Here is a 23036-nt window from a genome sequence, read left to right as displayed (position 1 = left end):
CCCTGGAAAACAACAGAGAAGAATGGATAAGACTGCTATAGTGTAATCTAGCTTGTTTTATAATTATTCATCATAGTTGCTTGACTTGGACAGCATAGGGGCAGCGTTGTCCATCCCCATATTAAACCTTAGACAACTTTCTTTCTTCCTTATTAGATCATAATAAATTTAAAGAGAAATTCTAATATCTTCTCCCTGTGTTCAGTAGATGTGATCTTCTTGCCCCTCCCCTGGGGTACCTGCTCCCCCCCATCCCACCCCCTCGCCCACCCACCTGGCAGATCCCTAAGCTAGAAAATCAAAAGGGATCCTCCAGAGGGAAGAACAGAAATGGGCAGGCTTATTTTTCCACGCCTCTTGTAAAAGTAAGCAAGGACTGTTTTAGTTCCTGCTTTATTTACTTCCCTGCGGTCTGCTCCTCCCTCTAATGTACACAGCCTCACACCTTTTTGAATTTTCTCCCAGCTCTGGTCTAAAGTAATTTTGGTGCTGAAGGGCAGAGGGAGGGAAGCTGCATGCTCAGAGTGGCCATGTAATACACAACAGCTGATCTCTTCTGACATTTATCTCTGCTCGTGAGAGGAGATGGAACAGCTCACTCATGAAGATGAATGTCATACAAGAGCTCTGCCATCATGCATCCTTCCCAGGGATCTCAGGAGAGAGATTTGGTGCTATACAGAATATTAGAAACTCTGTAGACACAGGGTAGCCTGGTGACTTGACTGCCCTGCCTTATTAGATCCTGTTAAGTGAAATGATGCTCCCATGTTAAACAGAGCCATCGTCATTATAAGTTTATCTAATTCACTCTCTGTCTTGGCATTTGCTTCTTTCATGCACACACAGAAAAAAAAAAGATAAAATTAAAAGATAAAATTTAAAAAAATGGCTTCCCAGCATATTTTAACGTACAAATGGAAGGAGACTGAGTTCATAACCATGCATTTGTGTACTTTGCTCCTTGCTTCATTGAAAGCTTTATGATTTTAAAAGTGCAGACCCTTCCAAGGATAAATTGTTCAGAGAATGGAAAAGCAAAGGGGAGCCTTTTAGCTGTGGAATGGCTCATCTACCCATATCATCTTTGACCCAACATGCATCTAGGATCTGGCATATTTGAGAGCACACTTGATTTTCACCAGGCTTCTTCTCCGCCTAGAAGAGCAGCTCAAGGAGAGAAAGTTTCTGGAGTGAAACTTCTACCACTCATTAATGATGTGACCTTGGGGCAAATTATTCCAGCCTCTCTCAACTTCAGATTCCTCATCAGTAAAAGGGGATAATAATGGTATCTACTTGATAAATCTGTGCTGAGGATGAAGTGAAATGAGATAAAGCACATGGAAATCTTACAACAGTGTCTGGTGCATAGTGGATGTCCAGTGAGTGTTAGCAATTATTAGTAATTAGTAGAAGCTTCTTAGTGGCATCAAATACCAGTGACATAAAGAATCATAGTGGTATGAATAATTTTCTCACTAGCTATCATCTGGATTATTTTACATTCCTTCTGTTATTTTAGACTTCAGGTTTATAGGTATCTCTGATTTATGAAAACCGAAACTTCCAATTCTTGCTTGCTGAAGTAAACCAAAAGACCTCTTGTCCTTTTCTCCGTTCTTAGGAGACAGGTGATAAAATGAAAAATAATCTTGTTTTTGGGGTAAGCCCACACCTAGGGTTGAATCCTGTTTATTGTGCTTGTTGCGTGGAGTTCCTCAAGACACTTAACATCTCAATTTTCCCAGTCTGTAGAGTGTGCATAATAATACCTTGAAAGGATATAATTAGGATTAGAGAGAAGATATGCCAAGTATTCTAATGATTACTTCTAGAGTCTTAGGTCCATTTATTCTACAGGCCTTAGTTGAACAGCTGCTAAGTCCAGGTACTGTGCCAAGCGTGAAGATAGACAGACAAATAAGCATAATCCCTGCCATAAAGCATGGGCAGTGAGGGAGAGGCACAATGTGATAAGAATTATGTAAAAGGGTGGATATTGGGGAAGACTTCCTGAAAGAGGAAACACTTGTGTTGAGTCTTGAAGGAGGAAGAAGAGTTGGCTAAATGAGGAAGAAGGAAAGCATTTCCATACAAAGGAAGAACATGGGAACCATTTGAAATATAAAGGATGAATGTTACTGCCTTGCAAACATCCCTCAGTATGTTCATATCATAATTGGGAAAACAAAAAGAACTTGATAGGATCTCACTTTATCATGGACAGATCTAATTGTAGCAAGCCAAGTGTTTCACTTTGGAGATTTATGGAACACTTCACTTTGAAGAAGGTGATCTTGGGAAAGTTTAAAGGTTTCTGAAGAGGAAAACTTTGCTAGAGGTGGAGTCATCTCCAGGACTCTGCCACTACAATGTAGCCACCAGGAGACTCCAGTGGGGAAGCCTGACGTTTGCTTTAGTTTCACCTACAGCGTAGACCCTGGATTAGGGTAGCAAGTGAATCTCCTTTAGCTGAAACTCATCCTAAATGAGGTGATTTTCATTTTTCTTAAATTCCAGCCATCAGCAACCATCCTGAAGAGGGCTGGATTATTAGTGGGGAGCTTTTAGTCTTGCCCACGACAATCTTGCCCATGAAGCTACAGCAAGGGTGTGTGTACAACGTGTGTGTGTGTGTGTGTGTGTGTGTGTGTGTATGTATGTTTTGGGAGGGTGAGGAGGTAGATTTTATAGCCCAAACTACCAACTTTCCTTAAATCACTAGAACCTTGGTCCACAGAAGCTCAAAAGCTAAAAATTATTCTATTTTATTTCTCTCTCTATTTCACTGTAGCTGTTCCCTGCCTGGAGTCCAGTTTTGGTTTGAATGGTGGAAAGAGCCTAGGGATGGGAATTTCACATACTTTTTTTTTTTCTTTTTTCAGAGAGAGCAGCAACTAGGGTGCATTTATTTCCTCCTGGGCCTGGCAGGCTGGGAACAGAATACAGACAGAGGCACTGGGGCATGTGGCCTGTTATGGCCTGGAGTTTAGCTGCCTGGGTGGTAACTGAATGGGTGTGCCAGGGTGTGTAGGGACTGGAGTGATCCTCCCAGAACTGAGAGAAGGGCCCTTGGGGTATGCAAGCAACACCAACGTTGGGCTTGGCACAGATGCAAGAGAGGGGTTATGGAGTAGATGTGAGATGGGTGTGCTGGGGCAGGGTGTGTTGAAGCATGTTGGGCCCTGGCTGTTGACTGAGAATCTGGGTGCCAAGGGCTAGGAGAACAGAAAGGCCTGTGGGTCCGCAGGAGCCATGAAGATGTGACTGCAAACAGGATCCAACCTGGGGGAGACCGAAGAGTCCAAGGTGACTCCTGCAGCGAGGCGATGAGGGGGCAGGTCTGGGACTCCCATTCAGGAATACATGGTCAGCTGTAGCCACTCCTGGGTGTTCACCTGGATTTGTCCAGTGCCATCTTTGTCAAGAGATTTGAAGGCACGGAACATGGCATCCGGTCTGACCAGGCAGCTGATGAAGTTGTCAAAATCCATGTTCCCTCCCTCATCTGAGGAGTGTCGGATGATCATGTTGTAGAGATGCTCATTCAGGCGGAATCCTGCTGCCTCAAAGGCCCCTGGGAGTTCACTGCTGCCAATGGTCCCTGAACAGTCAATGTCAAATTGTTTGTATATGGCCTGCCACTTTTTTTTTTTTTTTTTGCGGTACGCGGGCCTCTCACTGCTGTGGCCTCTCCCGCTGCAGAGCACAGGCTCCGGACGCGCAGGCTCAGCGGCCATGGCTCACAGGCCCAGCCGCTCTGCCGCATGTGGGATCCTCCCGGACCGGGACATGAACCCGTGTCCCCTGCATCGGCAGGCGGACTCTCAACCACTGCACCCTCGGGGAAGCCCGGCCTGCCACTTTTTGATGTTGTTCCACAAGTACGTGAATTCCTCGAAGCCCAGCTTGCCGGTCGTGTCACCACCATGCTGTGACATGTGTCAACGCCAATACCATCAGTCTTCAGATCAGGATGTCGGGTCACGACTTTGTTGAGAATGTTCATGAGTTCTGTGGCACTGACCTCCATGTCCTCTCTAGCCAGCTGGGCAAAGGCCTCCGGAACTGCCGTGCCTTCTCTCATTGGCCTCGATGTTGGGGTAATGGGTGCGAGGGGGCGGGGGCTCTGGGTTGTACTGCGCAGGCGCCTCGCTAATGGCGCTAATGACCCCGCCCAGTATGCGCACGCAGTTCCGCACCCGCCCAGTATGCGCAGGCAGTTCCACGCAGTTCCCGGCAGCCGCCGCTTCCTTCTCTTCTGCCGCCGCCGCCTCGGGCCCACTGACCAGGCCTCCGCCCAGGCCCCCACCTCCCCCGCCGCCTCTTCCACCCTTCCAGACCGAGTTAACCAGGAACATGGCTGTGACTCAAGATTCTGCCTCGCTCGCGCGTCGGCCGGTCAGCTAGTCTCCATATTCTTATTTTTACTCTCTCTCTTGTTCTCTGTGGTGGCTGGTGGGGTAGCATAGAATTTGCTTAGGATGAATGTGCCTGTGATGTGACTTCAGTGTACTTAGTACAGTGGGAAGCCTAGAACTAAGCAAGGCTCATGTCAGATGAGACCACCCCCACTGGCCTTGGGGGTATCTTATGAATCTTGAGGAGAGATGCAGGCTCTGTCTCCACTGCATGTAGGTGAAAAACTTGGGGATGGCAAGGCACTAGATGTATGTTTCCACCTGCTTTTACCTTCATGAATATATATGTATGGTGTGTGTGTTTTCACACTCATGCATGTGAAGCTCAATTCCACATTCTGGTTGGTTGTCAAAATGTTGACCATTTGACCAAAATGTGGACTGGCTCGTTTCGCTTAGAAGAGAGGTGTAATTGACTAGGTTCAGCTAGGTGTAAACTGAATGTGTGCTTGCAGTGGAGCCTTGAAATCAGAATGAATAAAGGTAGAGCATATGTGGTTTGCATGCTTTCTGAGTTACCATCTGCTGCTTTACATACTTGCTAATAATCAGAGCCTTAGCTCCGGAGAAACTATAGCACTTTGGGGAAATCTGGAGAAAATAGACTGAATTAGGTAGCAAGATCCAGATAGCACCATGGGTAAAGATGCCTTTTTGGGGACTTCCCTGGTGATCCAGTGGTTAAGACTCTGCTTCCACTGAAGCGGGTGCAGGTTCAGTCCCTGGTCAGGGAACTAATACCCTGCATGCAGAGCAGTGCGGTCAAGGAAAAACCAAAAAAAAAGTTGCCTTTTTGAAGTTTCTAGTCCTGTAGTCGCAAAGGATATGGGTCCTATTAATAGGATGCTGAAAAGCTGGTTCATCGTTGGGGATCTCCTTCTTTGCCTAGGATGACCAAGGATCCAAGGTGCCATATTGGCAGAAGCTGATGCAAGAGAAATGTATAGCCTGATAGGTCATAGTCCATGGAACTACCAATTTCTCTTACTCCCATTCTTAGTTTTATGAATATTGAAAAAACCCACAAAACCAGGCAGTAGATTTTCTATTTTGTCCTTTCTTGCTCACTTGATCTTTTTGCTTTGGTGGCAGGTGTCATGAAGGTAGCAAAAAAGGCAGAAAAGAATAATCCCTATTTTTTATATTTGCAAGAACGCACAGATAATTATCTGCTTTTTCTTCCCTCTCCCCACCCTTTCCCCCAATGAAACCCCAAAGCACAATGGACAAGAAAGCCAACGTTGTAAATGTTCAAAGGTGGAATTACATCTTTTGGTGTCCTGGTGTATTCTGCATTATAATGCAGCCTTGAGGATAACATTTCTCAGGAAAGCCTGCACAGCTGTCTCAGTATTAAGAGGCAAGGAGGGAGTGTAACTGGCAGCATATGGGGAAAATATTGCTTGGAATGTACTTCTGGGTGCAGATTACTTTGATACTGTTCTCTGAAGTATCAACATTGGTGCTTCATCTTTGACAAAGGAAAATGTGGATTGTCAGGCCGTAAGAAGCTGAACCACATTTGGGGTGACAAATGTATTCCTTTGGGAAGAAAGTCTTGTGTAGTGGAAAGAACAAAGGCCTTGCAGGCAGATCTGGGTTTGAGTCCTGTATTGGCCACTTATTAGCCTTTTGACCTTTGACAAATGGATTTTTCTAAGCTTTTGTTCTTTCATCCACACAATGGGTTGTTACAGTGATAACAAGATGACATACATTGTGTTGAGTTGGAACTCTGTATAGGGTAGTGATTGCTAAGAAACCGTCTGGCAGGCAGAAAGGAAAGGAGGAGCTGGACTCTGTGTTATCTGGAGAGAGGCAGGGGTTGAGGAACCCAGATTTGGGTAATAAAATATATGTCTCTAATAAAATCCCAGGAAGAACAGAATTATTCACATTTTCCTCTGTTTTCTAGTTCAGTGACTCTATAGCCTTCATTTTCAGACACAGCAAGGAAAGGCCTATGGCATAGATGCCACAATTAGGAGACAGATGGATTAGCCTAGATGTTGGTGATTTGGGCTCATGACCTGGCAGTAAGCTCACTTCTCTATTTCTCCGTTTTCTAAATTTTGCTTACCAGGTGTTTCAAGTGAAGGACGTTTTGCTAGTATATAACACCAAAGGTTTATGGCATCTCGAACCCTAAATGACTGTTTTCCCCACCTTTCCCTCATTCTTGTCTCTTCTCCTTTCTCTTGTAGAAATCATTATCGCCAGAGCACAGCCATCACAGGGGCAGAGTCTGGGAAGTGCTATTACACCCTCACCTTTGCCGTCACCTTCCCGCATGCCGAGGATGTCTGCTACCTGGCCTACCACTATCCCTACACCTACACCGCCCTCATGGTAACTTCCTCTCTACAGCCTTATGGAGGCCCAACTGAAGGGGCTCTTGGAGGTTTTCCTGGAAACATTCAGGAGACCCTGTCACCCTGGTGGGGACTTCAGCCTTCCAAGGGATCCAGGGTTTGTTGTCACTAACTTGGTGGCTTTCTATTTGTCCCTTTTCCTTCCTTGGACAGAGTTCGAGGCTGAGGTCCTGACCAGTGACATTCTGGAGGCCCCAGTGGCATATAGTGCTCTTCATCTGTAGGTTGAGTGTGGGAGGTGGAGGGCAGGGGGACATTTCTTAGGGGCTCTATCTTTAAAAAGCCCTCAAATTAAGCAAGGATAAATGAGATTGGAATGAGATCATTCCGTTGAAATGGGGTAAAACCATGCAGGTCAGCTGAGATGCAGATTTAAAGGACATAGACACATTGAGAGGAGTGAAGCAGAGGCTGAGGAGGTGAAGCTTGGAAAAACTCCCTGAGTTCACCTGAAAGCTGCGGAGGTGAAGCTTGGAAAAACTCCCTGAGTTCACCTGACAGCTGCTTCCCCATTTCCAGTGGTTCCCACGGCCACGGGCTGGAGGCTGTTAGCAGGATCCAGGGCAGACAAGAAGGGTGGAACAATAAAGTATTGAATCACTGCAAATGAGGGTCACAATCTTTTTATGAGAGGAGGGTAGTGTCAACCTGTCCAAACTCGAAGTCAGCATTCCGATGTCGTATCAGACCCTGCACAGGGCTCATTTGACCAACCTGAGCAAACTGCTTAAACCATGCAGTTTCCTGTCATTTGAGAAAGTTGGCAAACCATCCCTTTCCCCTAGCTATTTCATGGATATCCTGAGGATTAATGAGCTAAAGTATCTCTTATAAAATACTTTCACCCTCTTCATTAATGCAAAATGTTATTAGCATATTCATAATAATATGTGTATAAGCAAACATATATCACTTAGCCTGAAGGATGAGCATTTTCATTGCAAGTCTGTGATGGGAGTTGGAAAAGACGATAACCAAGAACATCTTTCCCCTCAGAAGGAATGTTCAAGTATAAATACAATTTTTTCTGCATTGAGAAGGCATACCTTCAACCACTTGGCTAACTGCTTCATAAAAGGACATCTGCTACACCATGATCAAGTGGGGTTTATTCCAGGAATGCAAGGATTCTTCAATATACGCAAATCAATCAACGTGATACACCATATTAACAAACTGAAGGAGAAAAACCATATGATCATCTCAATAGATGCAGAGAAAGCTTTTGACAAAATTCAACACCCATTTATGATAAAAACCCTGCAGAAAGTAGGCATAGAGGGAACTTTCCTCAACATAATAAAGGCCATATATGACAAACCCACAGCCAGCATCGTCGTCAATGGTGAAAAACTGAAACCATTTCCACTAAGATCAGGAACAAGACAAGGTTGCCCACTCTCACCACTCTTATTCAACATAGTTTTGGAAGTTTTAGCCACAGCAATCAGAGAAGAAAAGCAAAGAAAAGGAATCCAAATGGGAAAAGAAGAAGTAAAGCTGTCACTGTTTGCAGATGACATGATACTATACATAGAGAATCCTAAAGATGCTACCAGAAAACTACTAGAGCTAATCAATGAATTTGGTAAAGTTGCAGGATACAAAATTAATGCACAGAAATCTCTGGCATTCCTATATACTAATGATGAAAAATCTGAAAGTGAAATCAAGGAAACACTCCCATTTACCATTGCAACAAAAAGAATAAAATATCTAGGAATAAACCTACCTAAGGAGACAAAAGACCTGTATGCAGAAAATTATAAGACACTGATGAAAGAAATTAAAGATGATACAAATAGATGGAGAGATGTACCATGTTCTTGGATTGGAAGAATCAACATTGTGAAAATGACTCTACTACCCAAAGCAATCTACAGATTCAATGCAATACCTATCAAACTACCAATGGCATTTTTCACAGAACTAGAACAAAAAATTTCACAATTTGTATGGAAACACAAAAGACCCCGAATAGCCAAAGCAATCTTGAGAACGAAAAACGGAGCTGGAGGAATCAGGCTCCCTGACTTCAGACTATACTACAAAGCTACAGTAATCAAGACAGTATGGTACTGGCACAAAAACAGAAAGATAGATCAATGGAACAGGATAGAAAGCCCAGAGATAAACCCACGGACATATGGTCACCTTATCTTTGATAAAGGAGGCAGGAATGTACAGTGGAGAAAGGACAGTCTCTTCAATAAGTGGTGCTGGGAAAACTGGACAGGGACATGTAAAAGTATGAGATTAGATCACTCCCTAACACCATACACAAAAATTAGCTCAAAATGGATTAAAGACCTAAATGTAAGGCCAGACACTGTCAAACTCCTAGAGGAAACCATAGGCAGAACACTCTATGACATAAATCACAGCAAGATCCTTTTTGACCCACCTCCTAGAGAAATGGAAATAAAGACAAAAATAAACACATGGGACCTAATGAAACTTCAAAGCTTTTGCACAGCAAAGGAAACCATAAACAAGACGAAAAGACAACCCTCAGAATGGGAGAAAATATTTGCAAATGAAGCAACTGACAAAGGATTAATCTCCAAAATTTATAAGCAGCTCATGCAGCTCAATAGCAAAAAAACAAACAACCCAATCCAAAAATGGGCAGAAGACCTAAATAGACATTTCTCCACAGAAGATATACAGACAGCCAACAAACACATGAAAGGATGCTCAACATCTTTACTCATTAGAGAAATGCAAATCAAAACTACAATGAGATATCATCTCACACCAGTCAGAATGGCCATCATCAAAAAATCTAGAAACAATAAATGCTGGAGAGGGTGTGGAAAAAAGGGAACACTCTTGCACTGCTGGTGGGAATGTGAATTGGTACAGCCACTATGGAGAACGGTATGGAGGTTCCTTAAAAAACTACAAATAGAACTACCATATGACCCAGCAATCCCACTACTGGGCATATACCCTGAGAAAACCATAATTCAAAAAGAGACATGTACCAAAATGTTCATAGCAGCCCTATTTACAATAGCCCGGAGATGGAAACAACCTAAGTGTCCATCATCGGATGAATGGGTAAAGAAGATGTGGCACATATATACAATGGAATATTACTCAGCCATAAAAAGAAATGAAATTGAGCTATTTGTAATGAGGTGGATGGACCTAGAGTCTGTCATACAGAGTGAAGTAAGTCAGAAAGAGAAAGACAAATACTGTATGCTGACACATATATATGGAATTTAAGAAAAAAAATGTCATGAAGAACATAGGGGTAAGACAGGAATAAAGACACAGACCTACTAGAGAATGGACTTGAGGATATGGGGAGGGGGAAGGGTAAGCTGTGACAAAGTGAAAGAGCGGCATGGACATATATACACTACCAAACGTAAGGTAGATAGCTAGTGGGAAGCAGCCGCATAGCACAGGGAGATCAGCTCGGTTCTTTGTGACCTCCTGGAGGGGTGGGATAGGGAGGGTGGGAGGGAGACGCAAAAGGGAGGGGATATGGGAACATATGTATATGTATAACTGATTAAATTTGTAAAATAAAAAAATAAATAAATAAAATAAAATAAAATAAAAAAATAAAAATAAAAAAAATGAAAGGACATCTGCCCTTCTCTCCATAGGTTGGTTTGCCTAAAGAGAGATTCTTTTTTTTTTTCCTTTTTTTTTTTTTTTTTTTTTTTTTTACTATTTCCCAGACTGGAAAAGATATATGACTAGTATTATTTGCGTACAGCACTTAGAGATCTCAAGAACTTAATCCAAGAAATGTGCATCACAACCTTTGCTGTAACAAGTCATGTTGTTGTAAAACTTGCTCATTGCCTTTAGGGACTTACAACAGGCAAGATTCATGATCCCCTTCAACAGCTGTTCTTATTGTCTCGCCTGTGAAACCCTGCACGTGAAAAGTCTTGGGGAAGAGGATTCTTTTTTGAATGCGTGTTTGCCTTTTCCGTCCGGGGGAATGATCCATGGTTCCAAGACACTATTCTTTACCCTTGTTAGAATATCTTTGACCTCCTGGAGATTCTCAGTGGCAATTAGTCTAAAAGTTTAGAATACAAAGGGGCTTGGGGAATTGTCTAATTCACCTTTATCATTTATAGATGGAAAAACTGAAGCCTAGAAATCTCACATTTAGCTAGTGGCCAAGCAGGGAACAGAGTACTGGCCTTTGACATCTATTCCTGTCTGAATAGAAAGTCTGAAACTCCTTCAGCCGGCCTTGACTGCATCTGGCTTCTTACTTTGAATTTCAGACTTTGAATCAGCTTGTAGGCACTTAGCAAGGACCCATCAAAGCATCTTAGAATAAAAATGGGATCATGTTTGGGGAACAACACTCTTCTCACCTGAACCACATCCATAGCACCCAGAGTTATAGACAAAAATCTTGGGTTGATGACTTGAACTCAACCATTCGAGGTTATATAATCACACAACCTGATGATTATATGCACCTATAAAAGTGGGCTGCCATTGCCGTAACTACTGTATGTCATAGCTTTTGTCTTTGGGACCACTCAGTACTCTTGTCAGACTAAAGCACAAGGTCTAAAGTTTACAATCAACAAATAGTTTAGGAGCCACTGAGGTCAAGTTGGGGATAATTTCATATTGAGGGGGGACAAAAATTCAAGAAAAGAAGACCCCACCATCACTTGATCTCAGTGAGAGGAAGAGAGAGGTCTTGTTCATTGATGCTTATTGGCTTGTTACTTTGCCTACTGACTGAACCTCTTCCCACTAGGAAGAGGACAGTTAATGAGAAAGACAGGAAAAGGGTAGCTTTTCATTTCTTCTAAATGAGTAGAACAGAATAAGAAAGACGATTTGTTCCTTGAAGTAAAAAATGTATCTACTCAATTTTAGGTTTTACATTTCCAGTAATGCGTGGGCTTTGTGTTCTCCAGGTTTAAGACGATAATTGACTCTGTGACTTCTCTTAAAAAACTCTTCCTCCCATCATGAACAAAATAAGTACATTCTGTAATGCACAGTGGTCATTTTTATTTTTGGACATGTCCTAAGGAGAAACAGTTTTCTTCCAACAGATGAGTGATAAATGTGAATGATACCCCAAGGGCAGAATTAACTGGATGTTACTTGGGGGTTATGCTGAGGGGTGGAAAATATATTTCTGTGTGGAATTCACAATTGTGTAAATTTTTATAGCAGAGGACACGTATTTTGGAGGTTTTTCAACATGAATATAATTTTGCAACCTTAAAAGTTTTATTATTCTCTTGTAATAAGGGAATTAGTATTTGGATCTTTCAAATTGCTATCTTCCAGATGCTTGCCAGGAACTCTGTTGGATAATTGTCCAAATTATAGTATTAAAATAAAGCTGAAAGAAAGAAATACAATATTATTGTAATTATGAAGCAAGCAAAAGGAGTTCTATTTAATCATCCATCTCAAGGTATCAATAATTGCAGTGATTGTTAAAGTGTTGTTAGCAATCCTTGTTAAAGTATTTGGATTATGTTCTGGATTGCCCCTAGGTAGCCAGGAGTATTGGTTGAAAATGGCGCCCCAAGAGAGTTTCTGATGGACATTTTAGAGAGTAAGAAAATGGGACCTCACTGAGAACTTACAACTACATGAGTTGGCAAGAGATAAGAAAAGTGATCAGAAGTAGCATCCATGTGTTGGGAGAGCTTAAGGCTTTTGGAGGGTAGAGTAGGGTTTTCACCAGATGCATATACCCACTGTGGTAGATGCTCCCAGCATGATCTTTAGAGATAAAATGGAGTGTACTGTGGGGAGAGTAAGGGAGGGGAGGGGGAGAGAGGGAGAGAAAAAGAAAGAATTGAGAATTAGAATGCCATATTCACAATCTCTTCTAAAGGGCTCACGTTTAAAATGTGTCCAGTAGGAAATACCGACTTACATGTGGTAGATCAAAGCTGCAATGAGCAAGTCATAAATCAGTGTTGTCACTTAATCAATAGACAGACACCTATCTTTGTATGGGCAAAAGGAAAGGACAGGCACCAGTAAAGGGTCCTGATGTTGAGGAGTTGAACACAAAGAGCCATTCTGGAGGAGCTGAGGTGTGTGTGGATGGATGGTGAAGTCACTGACCACAGGAACCCCTGAATTCCAGGGTTCTGAGCACAATGTAAGAACAAGTTTTGGAGTCAGACAGGCCTGGATTTGGGTCTAAGCTCTGTATTGTCTTGCAGTGTAGTCATGGACAAGCTATTTAACTTCTTTCAGCCTCAGTTTTCACATCTGTAAAATTGGAAGCATTGAAGTGGTTATTCTACGGGTTATCAAGATTACATGACTTGATACATAGCAAGTGTTAGCCAAGTGCCTACAACTAGTAAACAATATTAGGTGGTGACCCTTAGAATGTTTATTCTTTTTTTAATGAATTTATTTTTATTAATTAATTTATCCTTTTGGCTGCATTGGGTCTTTGTTGCTGCACACGGGCTTTCTCTAGTTGCGGCGAGTGGGGGTTACTCTTCATTGTGGTGCATGGGCTTCTCACTGCGGTAGCTCCTCTTGTTGCAGAGCACGGGCTCTAGGTGTGCGGGCTTCAGTAGTTGTGGCTCGTGGGCTGTAGAGAGCAGGCTCAGTAGTTGTAGTGCACAGGCTTAGTTGCTCTGCGACATGTGGGATCTTCCTGGACCAGGGATCAAACCCGTGTCCCCTGCACTGGCAGGTGGATTATTCACCACTGCACAACCAGCGAAGTCCCTATTATTCTCTCTTTTATGATGATGCGTGATTATTTTCTCTGTTGGACAGATTGGAAGATACCCATTCACAATACATAATAAAATTAAAATTATGTAAAAAAAAATCCCAATAAAGGACCCCAAAAAATAAATGCAAAATCTACTGATGGTTTTCTTAGGGTGGCTGCTTATAATTATTTTTTCTTTGCTCTCTTTTCCAAATCATCAGCAATAGAACTTGGTTTATTTTTAGTGGAAAAAGGGTATTAAAGTCACTAATCAGCAAATCTGTGAATACACATCTAGAGACTAATCACTTCTCTCAGTCTCAAAGTCAATCTATGTAACTTAGGGAGAATGGTATTGGCAGACTGGGGCAGTTTGAGAAAGCTCATTAGAACCTGCTTACAGGATGTTCTCTTGTTTTTTATTTAACTTAAAGGTGTCTTTTGTTCTCTTGTGATGAGAAGCCTTCGATTCTCTGATGAGCGTGTTTAAGTGACAACGGAGAACTAGGCAGTACGCAGATAAAATAGGCCATCTCCTTAGGGGTGAGCTTTCTTCGGAATTAGTGGGGACAGGGAGTGTAGCAGTTCAGGGGATAACAATGAGAAACAAAATGATTTTTGAGTGTATAGTGCTTCTTACTTTATCGGTAGCCACCAGCAGGGTAACCTGCTGAGGTCAAGTGAAGCCTTTTATGGAAGTTTTAAGGGAGTAGCTGATAAAGCAGAGGGGGCAGAAGACGCTTGCCGAGAGGCACCAGTGAGGCTGCGGGCTGAGTTATCAGCCGGATGTCTTTCATGGGTAGGTAGGATTTTCTTTTAAGACAGCCTCTCTGGGGGTTTCCATAATTGCCTTGAGCTCATTCCCATTTTTATAAAGAAACCCACCCCTGTGGCTTCGCAGGGCTGTTATTCCGGTTGGTTGTTGGCACACACATTCAGAAGCCCTGCTTCTCTCATCAGTGATCCCAACAATATCCAATTAGACACGGCCTTGCTGGACCTGAGATGGGGGCGTTCACCTAAAAATCATCTTCAGGAGAACAATACAAAGCCATTTTCGCAAAAGGCAAACCAACGGAAGTTTATAATTGGTTTACTTCTGGAAGTTGTCTGTGGCTGGAGCTAGAATAATGCACTAAGCACAGAGGTGTCATGTATTCGGTGGCAGGTGGAATGGTCAAAGGGACAGAGATTTCATTGAGGGGCACAGGGAGATGGCTGCATGAGCAATTACAGAAAATGGGCTTAAGCTAAAAGATATTAGGCATTTGTTGAATTGTAATATTTATAGTAATCATGAAAAGTGTCATAATAAGAAATTAATAAAGAGCTCGTAGGAGAAGAAAACTTTCAAACTTTGCTTCCTCCAGCATTGCCCGTTAACGTGACAGTGTTTTAAAGCAGTGGTCCCCAACCTTTTTGGCGCCAGGGACCAGTTTCGTGGAAAACAAATTTTCAATGGGCTGGGGGCGTGGGGATGGTTTCGGGATGATTCAAGCGCATTACATTTATTGTGCACTTTATTTCTATTATTATTACATTGTAATATATAATGAAATAATTATACAGCTCACCACAATGCTGACAGGAGGCGGAGCTCAGGCTGTAATGCAAGCGATGGGGAGCTGTTTTAATACAGATGAAGCTTCGCTGGCTCGCCCTGCTGCTCACCTCCTGCTGTGTGGCCCGGTTCCTACCAGGCCACAGACCGGTAGCGGTCCATGGCCCTGGGGTTGGGGACCCCTGTTTTAAAGGACAATGTACGTGGGCAAAAGATGGTTTTTCTTTTTTTTTTACTTTTTTCTTTTGTATCTAATTGTGTTGGATGACTTCTACAGACAAAACTGCTTCCAAGCCTCCTCCCCTTATCTGATTTATAGAATCTAGATTTTATTTTTTTTCAAGATTTGGCAAGAAGAGCTACGGCCTGTTTGTAACTTCTGTGACATCACAGAATGATGGCCAGTACTTTTCTGGAGAAGCGTCTCTATCTCTCCCCCATCTCCCCCACATCTTGTAGCCATAATAAAATGTGAAACAAATAGCTTTGATGGCAAGAACACAACAAACAAAACAAAGCAAAACCCCTCAGTTCAGCAGACAGTGTTTCCCAAAGCATATTCTGCAACACTCCACGATCCTGAGATCTTTAGAGAAAGAGGGTTGAAGAGTCACATAAATTCTTGAAACACTGCTCGTTTTTCTTCTAAGAGTTCAAAATGTGTATTGGCATGTTAAAGAATCTGAACAATTCTGCAGCCATGAAAATGTGTTCATTTTCTTTAATTCACCATATTCCAGGTGCCTTGGCTATGAATCTCCACCCCTCTATACCTCAGCACTTAATAACATCCTGAAGATTACATTTTGGGAAATGCTTCAGGAAAGGGTATTGATTTCCTAGTTTGGGGGCCTGGAATCTTGATAGTAATTGTGAGGCAGAGTCTACTCAGTTCAGATTTCAATAATTAATATTGGGAGCAACTTTCACCCAGAAATGTATGGAAGTGATTAAAATAATTTGTTTACGATCACAGAGTATCATCTAAATCCAGGGTGATCTTAACTCTTTATGAGGGTGCCGGAATTTCCTTTTACCAGCGTGGCTGAGATGGGCCGACTTTCTGAAGGGATCATTTTCATTCTTGTCCTGTGCCTTCTCTCCTGGGATGCCAGATGGACACTTCTTCTATTAGCGCTTTCATTACACTGATTTAATATTTATTTTCTTTTTAATATATGAATTTCTTTCATGAGCTTCTTTTAGGAGGATGTTTTTCTATTCCTTAATGGTTTTATTTTTCCTGTTTTTAAAACCATTTTAAGTCTAATTTCATTCAATTATTGTCAGAAAATGTGGCTTGTATAATATCCGCTTTTTCAAAAAATTTTAGTGAATATTTTTTATAGTCCTGCATATGATTAATTTTTGTTATAGTTCCCTGAACGTTTGAGAAAAAAATAAAGGATGCTCTCTGTAAAGACAGCTTGACATATATCTATAAAAAACAATATTGTTCAAATACTCTATATCATTTTTTTTGCAATTGGTTTATTCAAGACTGAGGTACTGTTTTAAAGCCTCCCACTCTTGGTACAATTATTTCCCTTTCTGCCATTTTTGTGCTGTACATTTCAATTCTGTGTTATTTGATTCTTAAGATTTATGAGCTTTTTATGTTCATTGTGAATTGTGCCCTTTATCAAAATAAGATTTTAAAATCCCATTTAATGCACTTGGTCTTGACTATGACTTTGTCATAGATCACTCTTGCCAGGCCTGCTTTAATTTAATGTTTGCTTAACCATTTAGTTTCAATATTTCTCTTTTAAAATATTTTAGTGGAGGCAAACAGAACAAGAAGATAATTCAGGAGTGTTTTTCATACACATCATGGGTCTTTCTTTAATTCTCTTTGAAAGTTCCTTTTATATACAATAGGCAGTGGGATTTTAAAAAAACTAATCTGAAAGTTTTTGTCATTTAATAAGGCTGTTTAACCTATTTCTACCCAAGACAATTTTTGGTGTTACTTCTGTCATTTTGGTTTTGTGCTATTTTCCATGCTTCACTGCTTTTCTTTCTTTTTTTCTCTCCCCCTTCCCCCATCCCTCCCTTCTTTCCTTCCTTCCTTCCTTCCTTCTTTCCTTCTTTCTTTCCTTCCTTCCCTTTCTCTCTCTCTCTTTCTTTCTCTTTTATGCAACATGGAGTGACCATATTTTCTTTGATTTTTTTTTCTGCAGTGTTTATAATTCTACTAGTGTTTCCCTTTTAGTTCTTAAAAAAAAATTGAACCTACATTTCCTCATCAAAAGTAACAGCTAATATTGAGTGTTTCCTGTATGACAGCACTTCTCATACACAATAAACTGCTAAATTATAGCAATCATTGAATGACATAGGTAATGCCATTTTATATACATGTTAAAGATGAGAAAACTGAGTTACAGAGAGGTTAAGTACAGAATTTCCACGACTCTTCTAGAATCCACAACCAAACTTTGAACCCAGGCAGTCTGATTCCAGAGCCTGCCCACTTAGTCATCTTGCTATTCTGCCTTTCCATTTTCAAGAATTAAATAATATGATGTTCATGTAAGTTGAAAAGTTAGTATTTTGTTTTACTTTATTCCTTACTTACACATTTCTTTTTACTTTCATTTTAGAACCAGATGATGAGATTAACATTTGATAATATGTGTTTTCTCCCTCAAAAATTATTTTTTATATTTGTATTATGTAGTAGCTGTGTTTTCCAATAGTCATTTAGACAAAACTTGTTTAACTGAACTGTCCCTTGATACCATTCTTTAGTTGGATTTGGGGCAGCTGAAATTTGTCTTCAAGTTATTATTGTCAATAAAGATAAGATGATATGTTTTCTGAGCTCTTGCCTAACTGAGCATGTATGAGCAGAAATTCATGAGCAAAACCTTGGCTGGTTATAGGTTTACTTGATTATAATCCTGTGTACTTTCAAACTCTAAGCAGGGCCTTTGTGTTTGTGTGTATACCATTAGTTAGCCTCCTTGTCTCCTCAGGGGTGTGAGACTACCACCTGATCTCCAGTGCTGTTGCATCACAGCAATGTGTGGCATTCATTAGCACTTGACAAACAACCAGAAGACTGAAGTACAAAGGTTTGGTCCGATAAATGGGCCTTTGCTGAATCTCATCTTGAACCTGGGGTAGCCATGATCCTTCTAATTCCTTTTCTTAGTATTGTGTGAAATGCTGGCTCCAAGAAATACCACCAGAACAACCTGTTTCTAACATAGACCTAAGTGTATTGTGTACCTTGGTGTTTTAGATAGAATAGTGCCCACCGCCCACCCCAAGATGTTCATATTCTAATCCCTGGAACCTGTGAGGATGTTACTTATGTGGCACAAAGGACTTTGCAGATGTGATTAAGTTAAGCCTCTTGAGATGGGGAGATTATGTTGAACTATTAGACTGGGTCCAATGTAATCACAAGGGTCCTTAGCCATGAACGAATGAGACAAAAGAGTCAGAGTCAGAGAAGGAGATTTGACCACGGAAGCCAGGGTAGGAATGATGTGATTGCTGGCTTTGAATGTGGAGGCAGACACCATGGGATAAGGAAAGCAGCTGACCTCCAGAAGCTGGAAAAGGCAAGAAAATGAATTACCTTATAGAGCCTCCAGAAGGAGCGCAGTCCTGCCAAGACCTTGGATTTTTGCACAGTAAAACCCATTTTGGACTTTTGACCTCTGGAACTGTAATACGATAAACTCGTGTTGTCTTCCTCCACCAAATTTGTGGTAATTTGTTACAGAAGTGATAGGGAACTAATCTATTTGATAAGGGAGAATGTGATAGAGTCTTGATAGTGTCTCAAAGGGGGAAGGGCAAAGCTGGAGTATTTATTAAGACTTTAAAGTTTTGTTAAGGTCAGGTATTTTAATGTAGGGGCTTGATTAGCATTGGGTAAAGATCATGATATAATGGTTAAAGATTGGTGGACACTGTAAGGCAAGAATCTTGAGGAGAGGGGTTCAGAGGGTCTTGGATCAATTCATTGATACTTTCTATTGAAGAGTTGATGAGATGTTCCTGAAAAATAATAAATTTATGAAAAATAGATTTATTTGTAATTTCTATTTTCCTGGGCAAGAGTTTCCTAGGACATTAAACTTATGTTGATGCAGACAGGGAATAATAAATTCATATTAATCTAGGAAACAGGCTGTGTGGAGGCAGATGATTTGGGGTCTCAGTTGTAAGGAGGATATGATTCAGGGTCAAATTTTCAGGTATCCCTGAAGCTGTAGGAAAGGCCACAGAATCATCTGGTAATCTTTTCTTTCCTTGGAACTTTTTCGTTTTCCTTGTAAGTCAAATATTTCAATAGCATACAAGTAGATTTTAGTCTATTCCTACCCAGATGCTAAGATTTTTACTTAACTTAGGAAATTCTTTCTCTTATTTCCCAGTGTATTGGTTTTCTATTGCTGCGGTAAGAAATTATCACAAATTTGGTAGCTTAAACAATTAAAAAAATTAACTTACAGCTCTTTTGGTGAGAAGTTCAACATGGATAAAAATCACTGGGCAAAAATCAAGGTATTGGGGCTGTGTTCCTTCTGGAGGATGGTGGAGGAGAATCTATTTCCTTGCCTTTTCCAGCTTTTAGAGGACACCGCATTCCTCAACTTTTTACCCCTTTACACCCCAGCATGGCAGGCTGAGTCCTTTGCATGTAGTTCTGGTCCTTTGTGGCTGGGGAATGTTCTCTGCTTTTAAGTACTTTTGATTAGATTGGCCCCAACTGGTTAATGCAGGATAATCCCCCCACGTCAGACAGACCTCAGTCTTAAACATATCTGTGAAGTCCCTTTTGCCATGTAAGGTAACATATTGACAGGGTCTGAAGATTAGGACATGGGCATCTTTGGGGGAGCCATTTATTCTGCCTAGCACCTCTGTAGTACATCTTTTTCACATGTAAACACTTCCTCTACCTTTTGAAGGCATTACTCCATTTTTCATAAAATATATTATGAATCTTTTATAAATATTTTCATAGGAGCCATGTTTGTTTCATTTGTCTAGCAGACATGTTATTTGTTACATAACAAGGTGGGCAGTTTTTCCTCGGCCCTCTTAATACCTATTTGAATATGTTAATACCTGTTTGATCTTTAGCTGGAAGGACTATTGTGTGCACTTGTGTGCACTGGCGTTCTTGTGTTAGAGAAGGACCGCTTCCCTTTCACTGGTTACTGAAGTCACCGTGTCCCTGTTGTTAGGGTATGCAGTGTGATTGGGAGGCAATCTCTTAACACCTTTATGTTTGGTTTATGGAAAGTATCTTCAGAGGTCTTAAAGATTGTTGACCAAGAACCCTGTTTTCAGTGGTTACCCCATTTTGGTATCTTTCTGCATTTTAAATGAGTGTTTAAATGGGAAGGTAGGGTAGGGAAAATCAGTTGCTACCAGTTAGTGGTTCTCTTCGCTTAGCATTCTCCCTGGATCAGTTGCTTTCTATTTTCCTTCAATATGCTCCCAGCTCTCCTTCTATTGCTTGATTCTAAAGTAATCTGCACTGCTGAAGCTCTGTCTCATGTTCCCAAGTGTCCTGCATGTACTCTGTCTTCATGGTAACAGCTTTCTTTACATGCAACTGTCATGGGAAGAATGTTGTCTGCCCCTGTTCTTTTGCTTTCAGTGCAACTTGAAAACAGATATTCTACTGTGCAGACATAGGCAGGCATGCTGCTTCCTGTTCAGCCTCACTGAACTTCTTCCGGGGAGTAGGAAGAGCACCCTTTTAAACCACTTAATGCCCACGGTCAGGCAGATTAGGTTAACAAAAATACTTCTAGGGGCTTCCCTGGTGGTGCAGTGGTTGAGAGTCCGCCTGCCGATGCAGGGGACACGGGTTCATACCCCGGTCCGAGAAGATCCCACATGCCGCGGAGCGGCTGGGCCCGTGAGTCATGGCCGCTGAGCCTGCGCCTCCGGAGCCTGTGCTCCGCAGCGGGAGAGGCCACAACAGTAAGAGGCCCACGTACGGCAAAAACAAACAAACAAACAAACTTCTAAACTATAAGGAGTTAAATGAATATAAGCTTTGTTGCTGTTTTCACCTATTGTTATTATCAAAAATCTTAATATGCACTTCTGTTTCATCTGTGCTCCAGACTCACCTTGATGTTCTGGAAAAAAGCGTGAACCCCAAGCAGGTCTACTTCCGTCAGGAGGTTCTCTGCCAGACACTAGGAGGGAATTCATGTCTATTGGTGACCGTCACTGCCATGCCCGAATCTAACAGCACTGACCACCTGGAGCAGCTCCGTGAGTAAACGGCAGACCCTCTTCTTTGAAGATTTGGTGGTGAGGGTGGGGGTCCTCAGAGTCTTGGAAGCACTCTGTCCCTTGGAGATCAGAAGCTCCATAAAGCGTTGGGGACTGGTCTACCTTTATAGAAACCCAACTCTTCTTGATATGACAAAAGGGTAAATATTCATGTTGCTCTGTTATCAAAGGGAGAAAACAATAAATTGCAAATTGTCAGAAAGATGAAATGACTTGTTGGAATTGAGAGCAGTTTACAAGTGACAGTCACTTCTGCTAAAACAGAACCAGGACTGGAAAATGAATCACATTTTGCAACTTCTAATCCATGGACTTTTCTCACCATGCTCACTCCCGTTATACTACGCTCACGGTCAGTCAAGGTTAGGAAAGGAAGGAAGTTGAGGGTTGGAGGACCGGCTGAAGAATTCCCTTGATGACCTGGATTACAGTTTGGATCAGAAGAGCTGACAGTGTGGAGGAGGCTGTAGCCAAGAACTGTAAAACCAAACCAGAACACACAGGCATACACACACACACAGACACACTCTCACAGACACACAAATGCCCATTTAATATTAGAGTCCTGAGCACAAATGTGATTTGCTTGTAACCAACCAGCTTTTTCTTTTTTTAAAACATCTTTATTGGAGTAAAATTGCTTTACAATGTTGTGTTAGTTTCTGCTGTGTAACAAAGTGAATCAGCTATATGTGTACATATATCCCCATATCCCCTCCCTCTTGCGTCTCCCTCCCACACTCCCTATCCCACCCCTCTAGGTGGTCATAAAGCACCGAGCTGCTCTCCCTGTGCTATGCAGCTGCTTCCCACTAGCTATCTGTTTTACATTTCATAGTGTATATATGACAGTGCTACTCTGTCACTTCATCCCAGCTTACCCTTCTCCCTCCCCGTGTCCTCAAGTCCATTCTCTACGTCTGTGTCTTTATTCCTGTCCTGCCCCTAGTTTCATCAGAACCAGGTGGGTTTTTTTTGTTTTTTTAATTGCAGATATGTGTGTTAGCCTATGGTACTTGTTTTTCTCTTTCTGGCTTACTTCACTCTGTATGACAGACTCTCAGTCCATCCACCTCACTACAGATAGTTCAATTTTGTTTCTTTTTCTGGATGAGTAATATTCCATTGTATATATGTACCACATCTTCTTTATCCGTTCATATGTTGATGGACACTTAGGTTGCTTCCATATCCTGGATATTGTAAATAGTGCTGCAATGAACATTGTGGAACATGTCTCTTTTTGAATTATGGTATTCTCAGAGTATATGCCCAGTAGTGGGATTGCTGGATCATATGGTAGTTCTATTTTTAGTTTTTTAAGGAACCTCCATACTGTTCTCCATAGTGGCTATATCAATTTACATTCTTACCAACAGTGCAAGAGGGTTCCCTTTTCTCCACACCCTCTCCAGCATTTATTGTTTGTAGATTTTTTGATGATGACCATTCTGACCGGTGTGAGGTGATACCTCATTGTAGTTTTGATTAGCATTTCTCTAATGATTAGTGATGTTGAGCATCCTTTCATGTGTTTGTTGGCAATCTGTATATCTTCTTTGGAGAAATGTCTATTTAGGTCTTCTGCCCACTTTTGGATTGGCTTGTTTGCTTTTTGATATTGAGCTGCATGAGCTGCTTCTATATTTTGGAGATTAATCCTTTGTCAGTTGCTTCATTTGCAAATATTA

At 41.5% G+C, this 23036-nt stretch overlaps 2 protein-coding genes and 1 pseudogene across 2 annotated transcripts in view; 2 read left to right on the top strand and 1 right to left on the bottom strand.

Moving 5' to 3' along the window:
- Positions 1–20253, top strand: part of LOC132488134 (cytosolic carboxypeptidase 4-like) — a 36312-nt gene extending 16059 nt beyond the window's left edge. Inside the window, exons 7-8 of the mRNA XM_060096092.1 lie at positions 6629–6773; positions 20173–20253. Coding sequence (XP_059952075.1) covers positions 6629–6773; positions 20173–20253 — 226 coding nt within the window. The remainder of the gene's footprint in view (positions 1–6628; positions 6774–20172) is intronic.
- Positions 3246–4364, bottom strand: LOC132487408 (calpain small subunit 1-like; annotated as a pseudogene).
- A 955-nt stretch (positions 20254–21208) lies between the features above and the next one.
- Positions 21209–23036, top strand: part of LOC132488133 (A-kinase anchor protein 13-like) — a 51645-nt gene continuing 49817 nt past the window's right edge. The window contains 1 exon segment of the mRNA XM_060096091.1: positions 21209–21324. Within this exon segment, the coding sequence (XP_059952074.1) occupies positions 21285–21324 (40 nt within the window). The 5' untranslated portion in view covers positions 21209–21284.

Source organism: Mesoplodon densirostris, chromosome 4 (genome assembly GCF_025265405.1).
Source record: "Mesoplodon densirostris isolate mMesDen1 chromosome 4, mMesDen1 primary haplotype, whole genome shotgun sequence".
NCBI lineage: Eukaryota > Metazoa > Chordata > Mammalia > Artiodactyla > Ziphiidae > Mesoplodon > Mesoplodon densirostris.
Note: the sequence above shows the minus strand (reverse complement) of the source record. Positions and strands in the feature narration are given on the sequence as shown.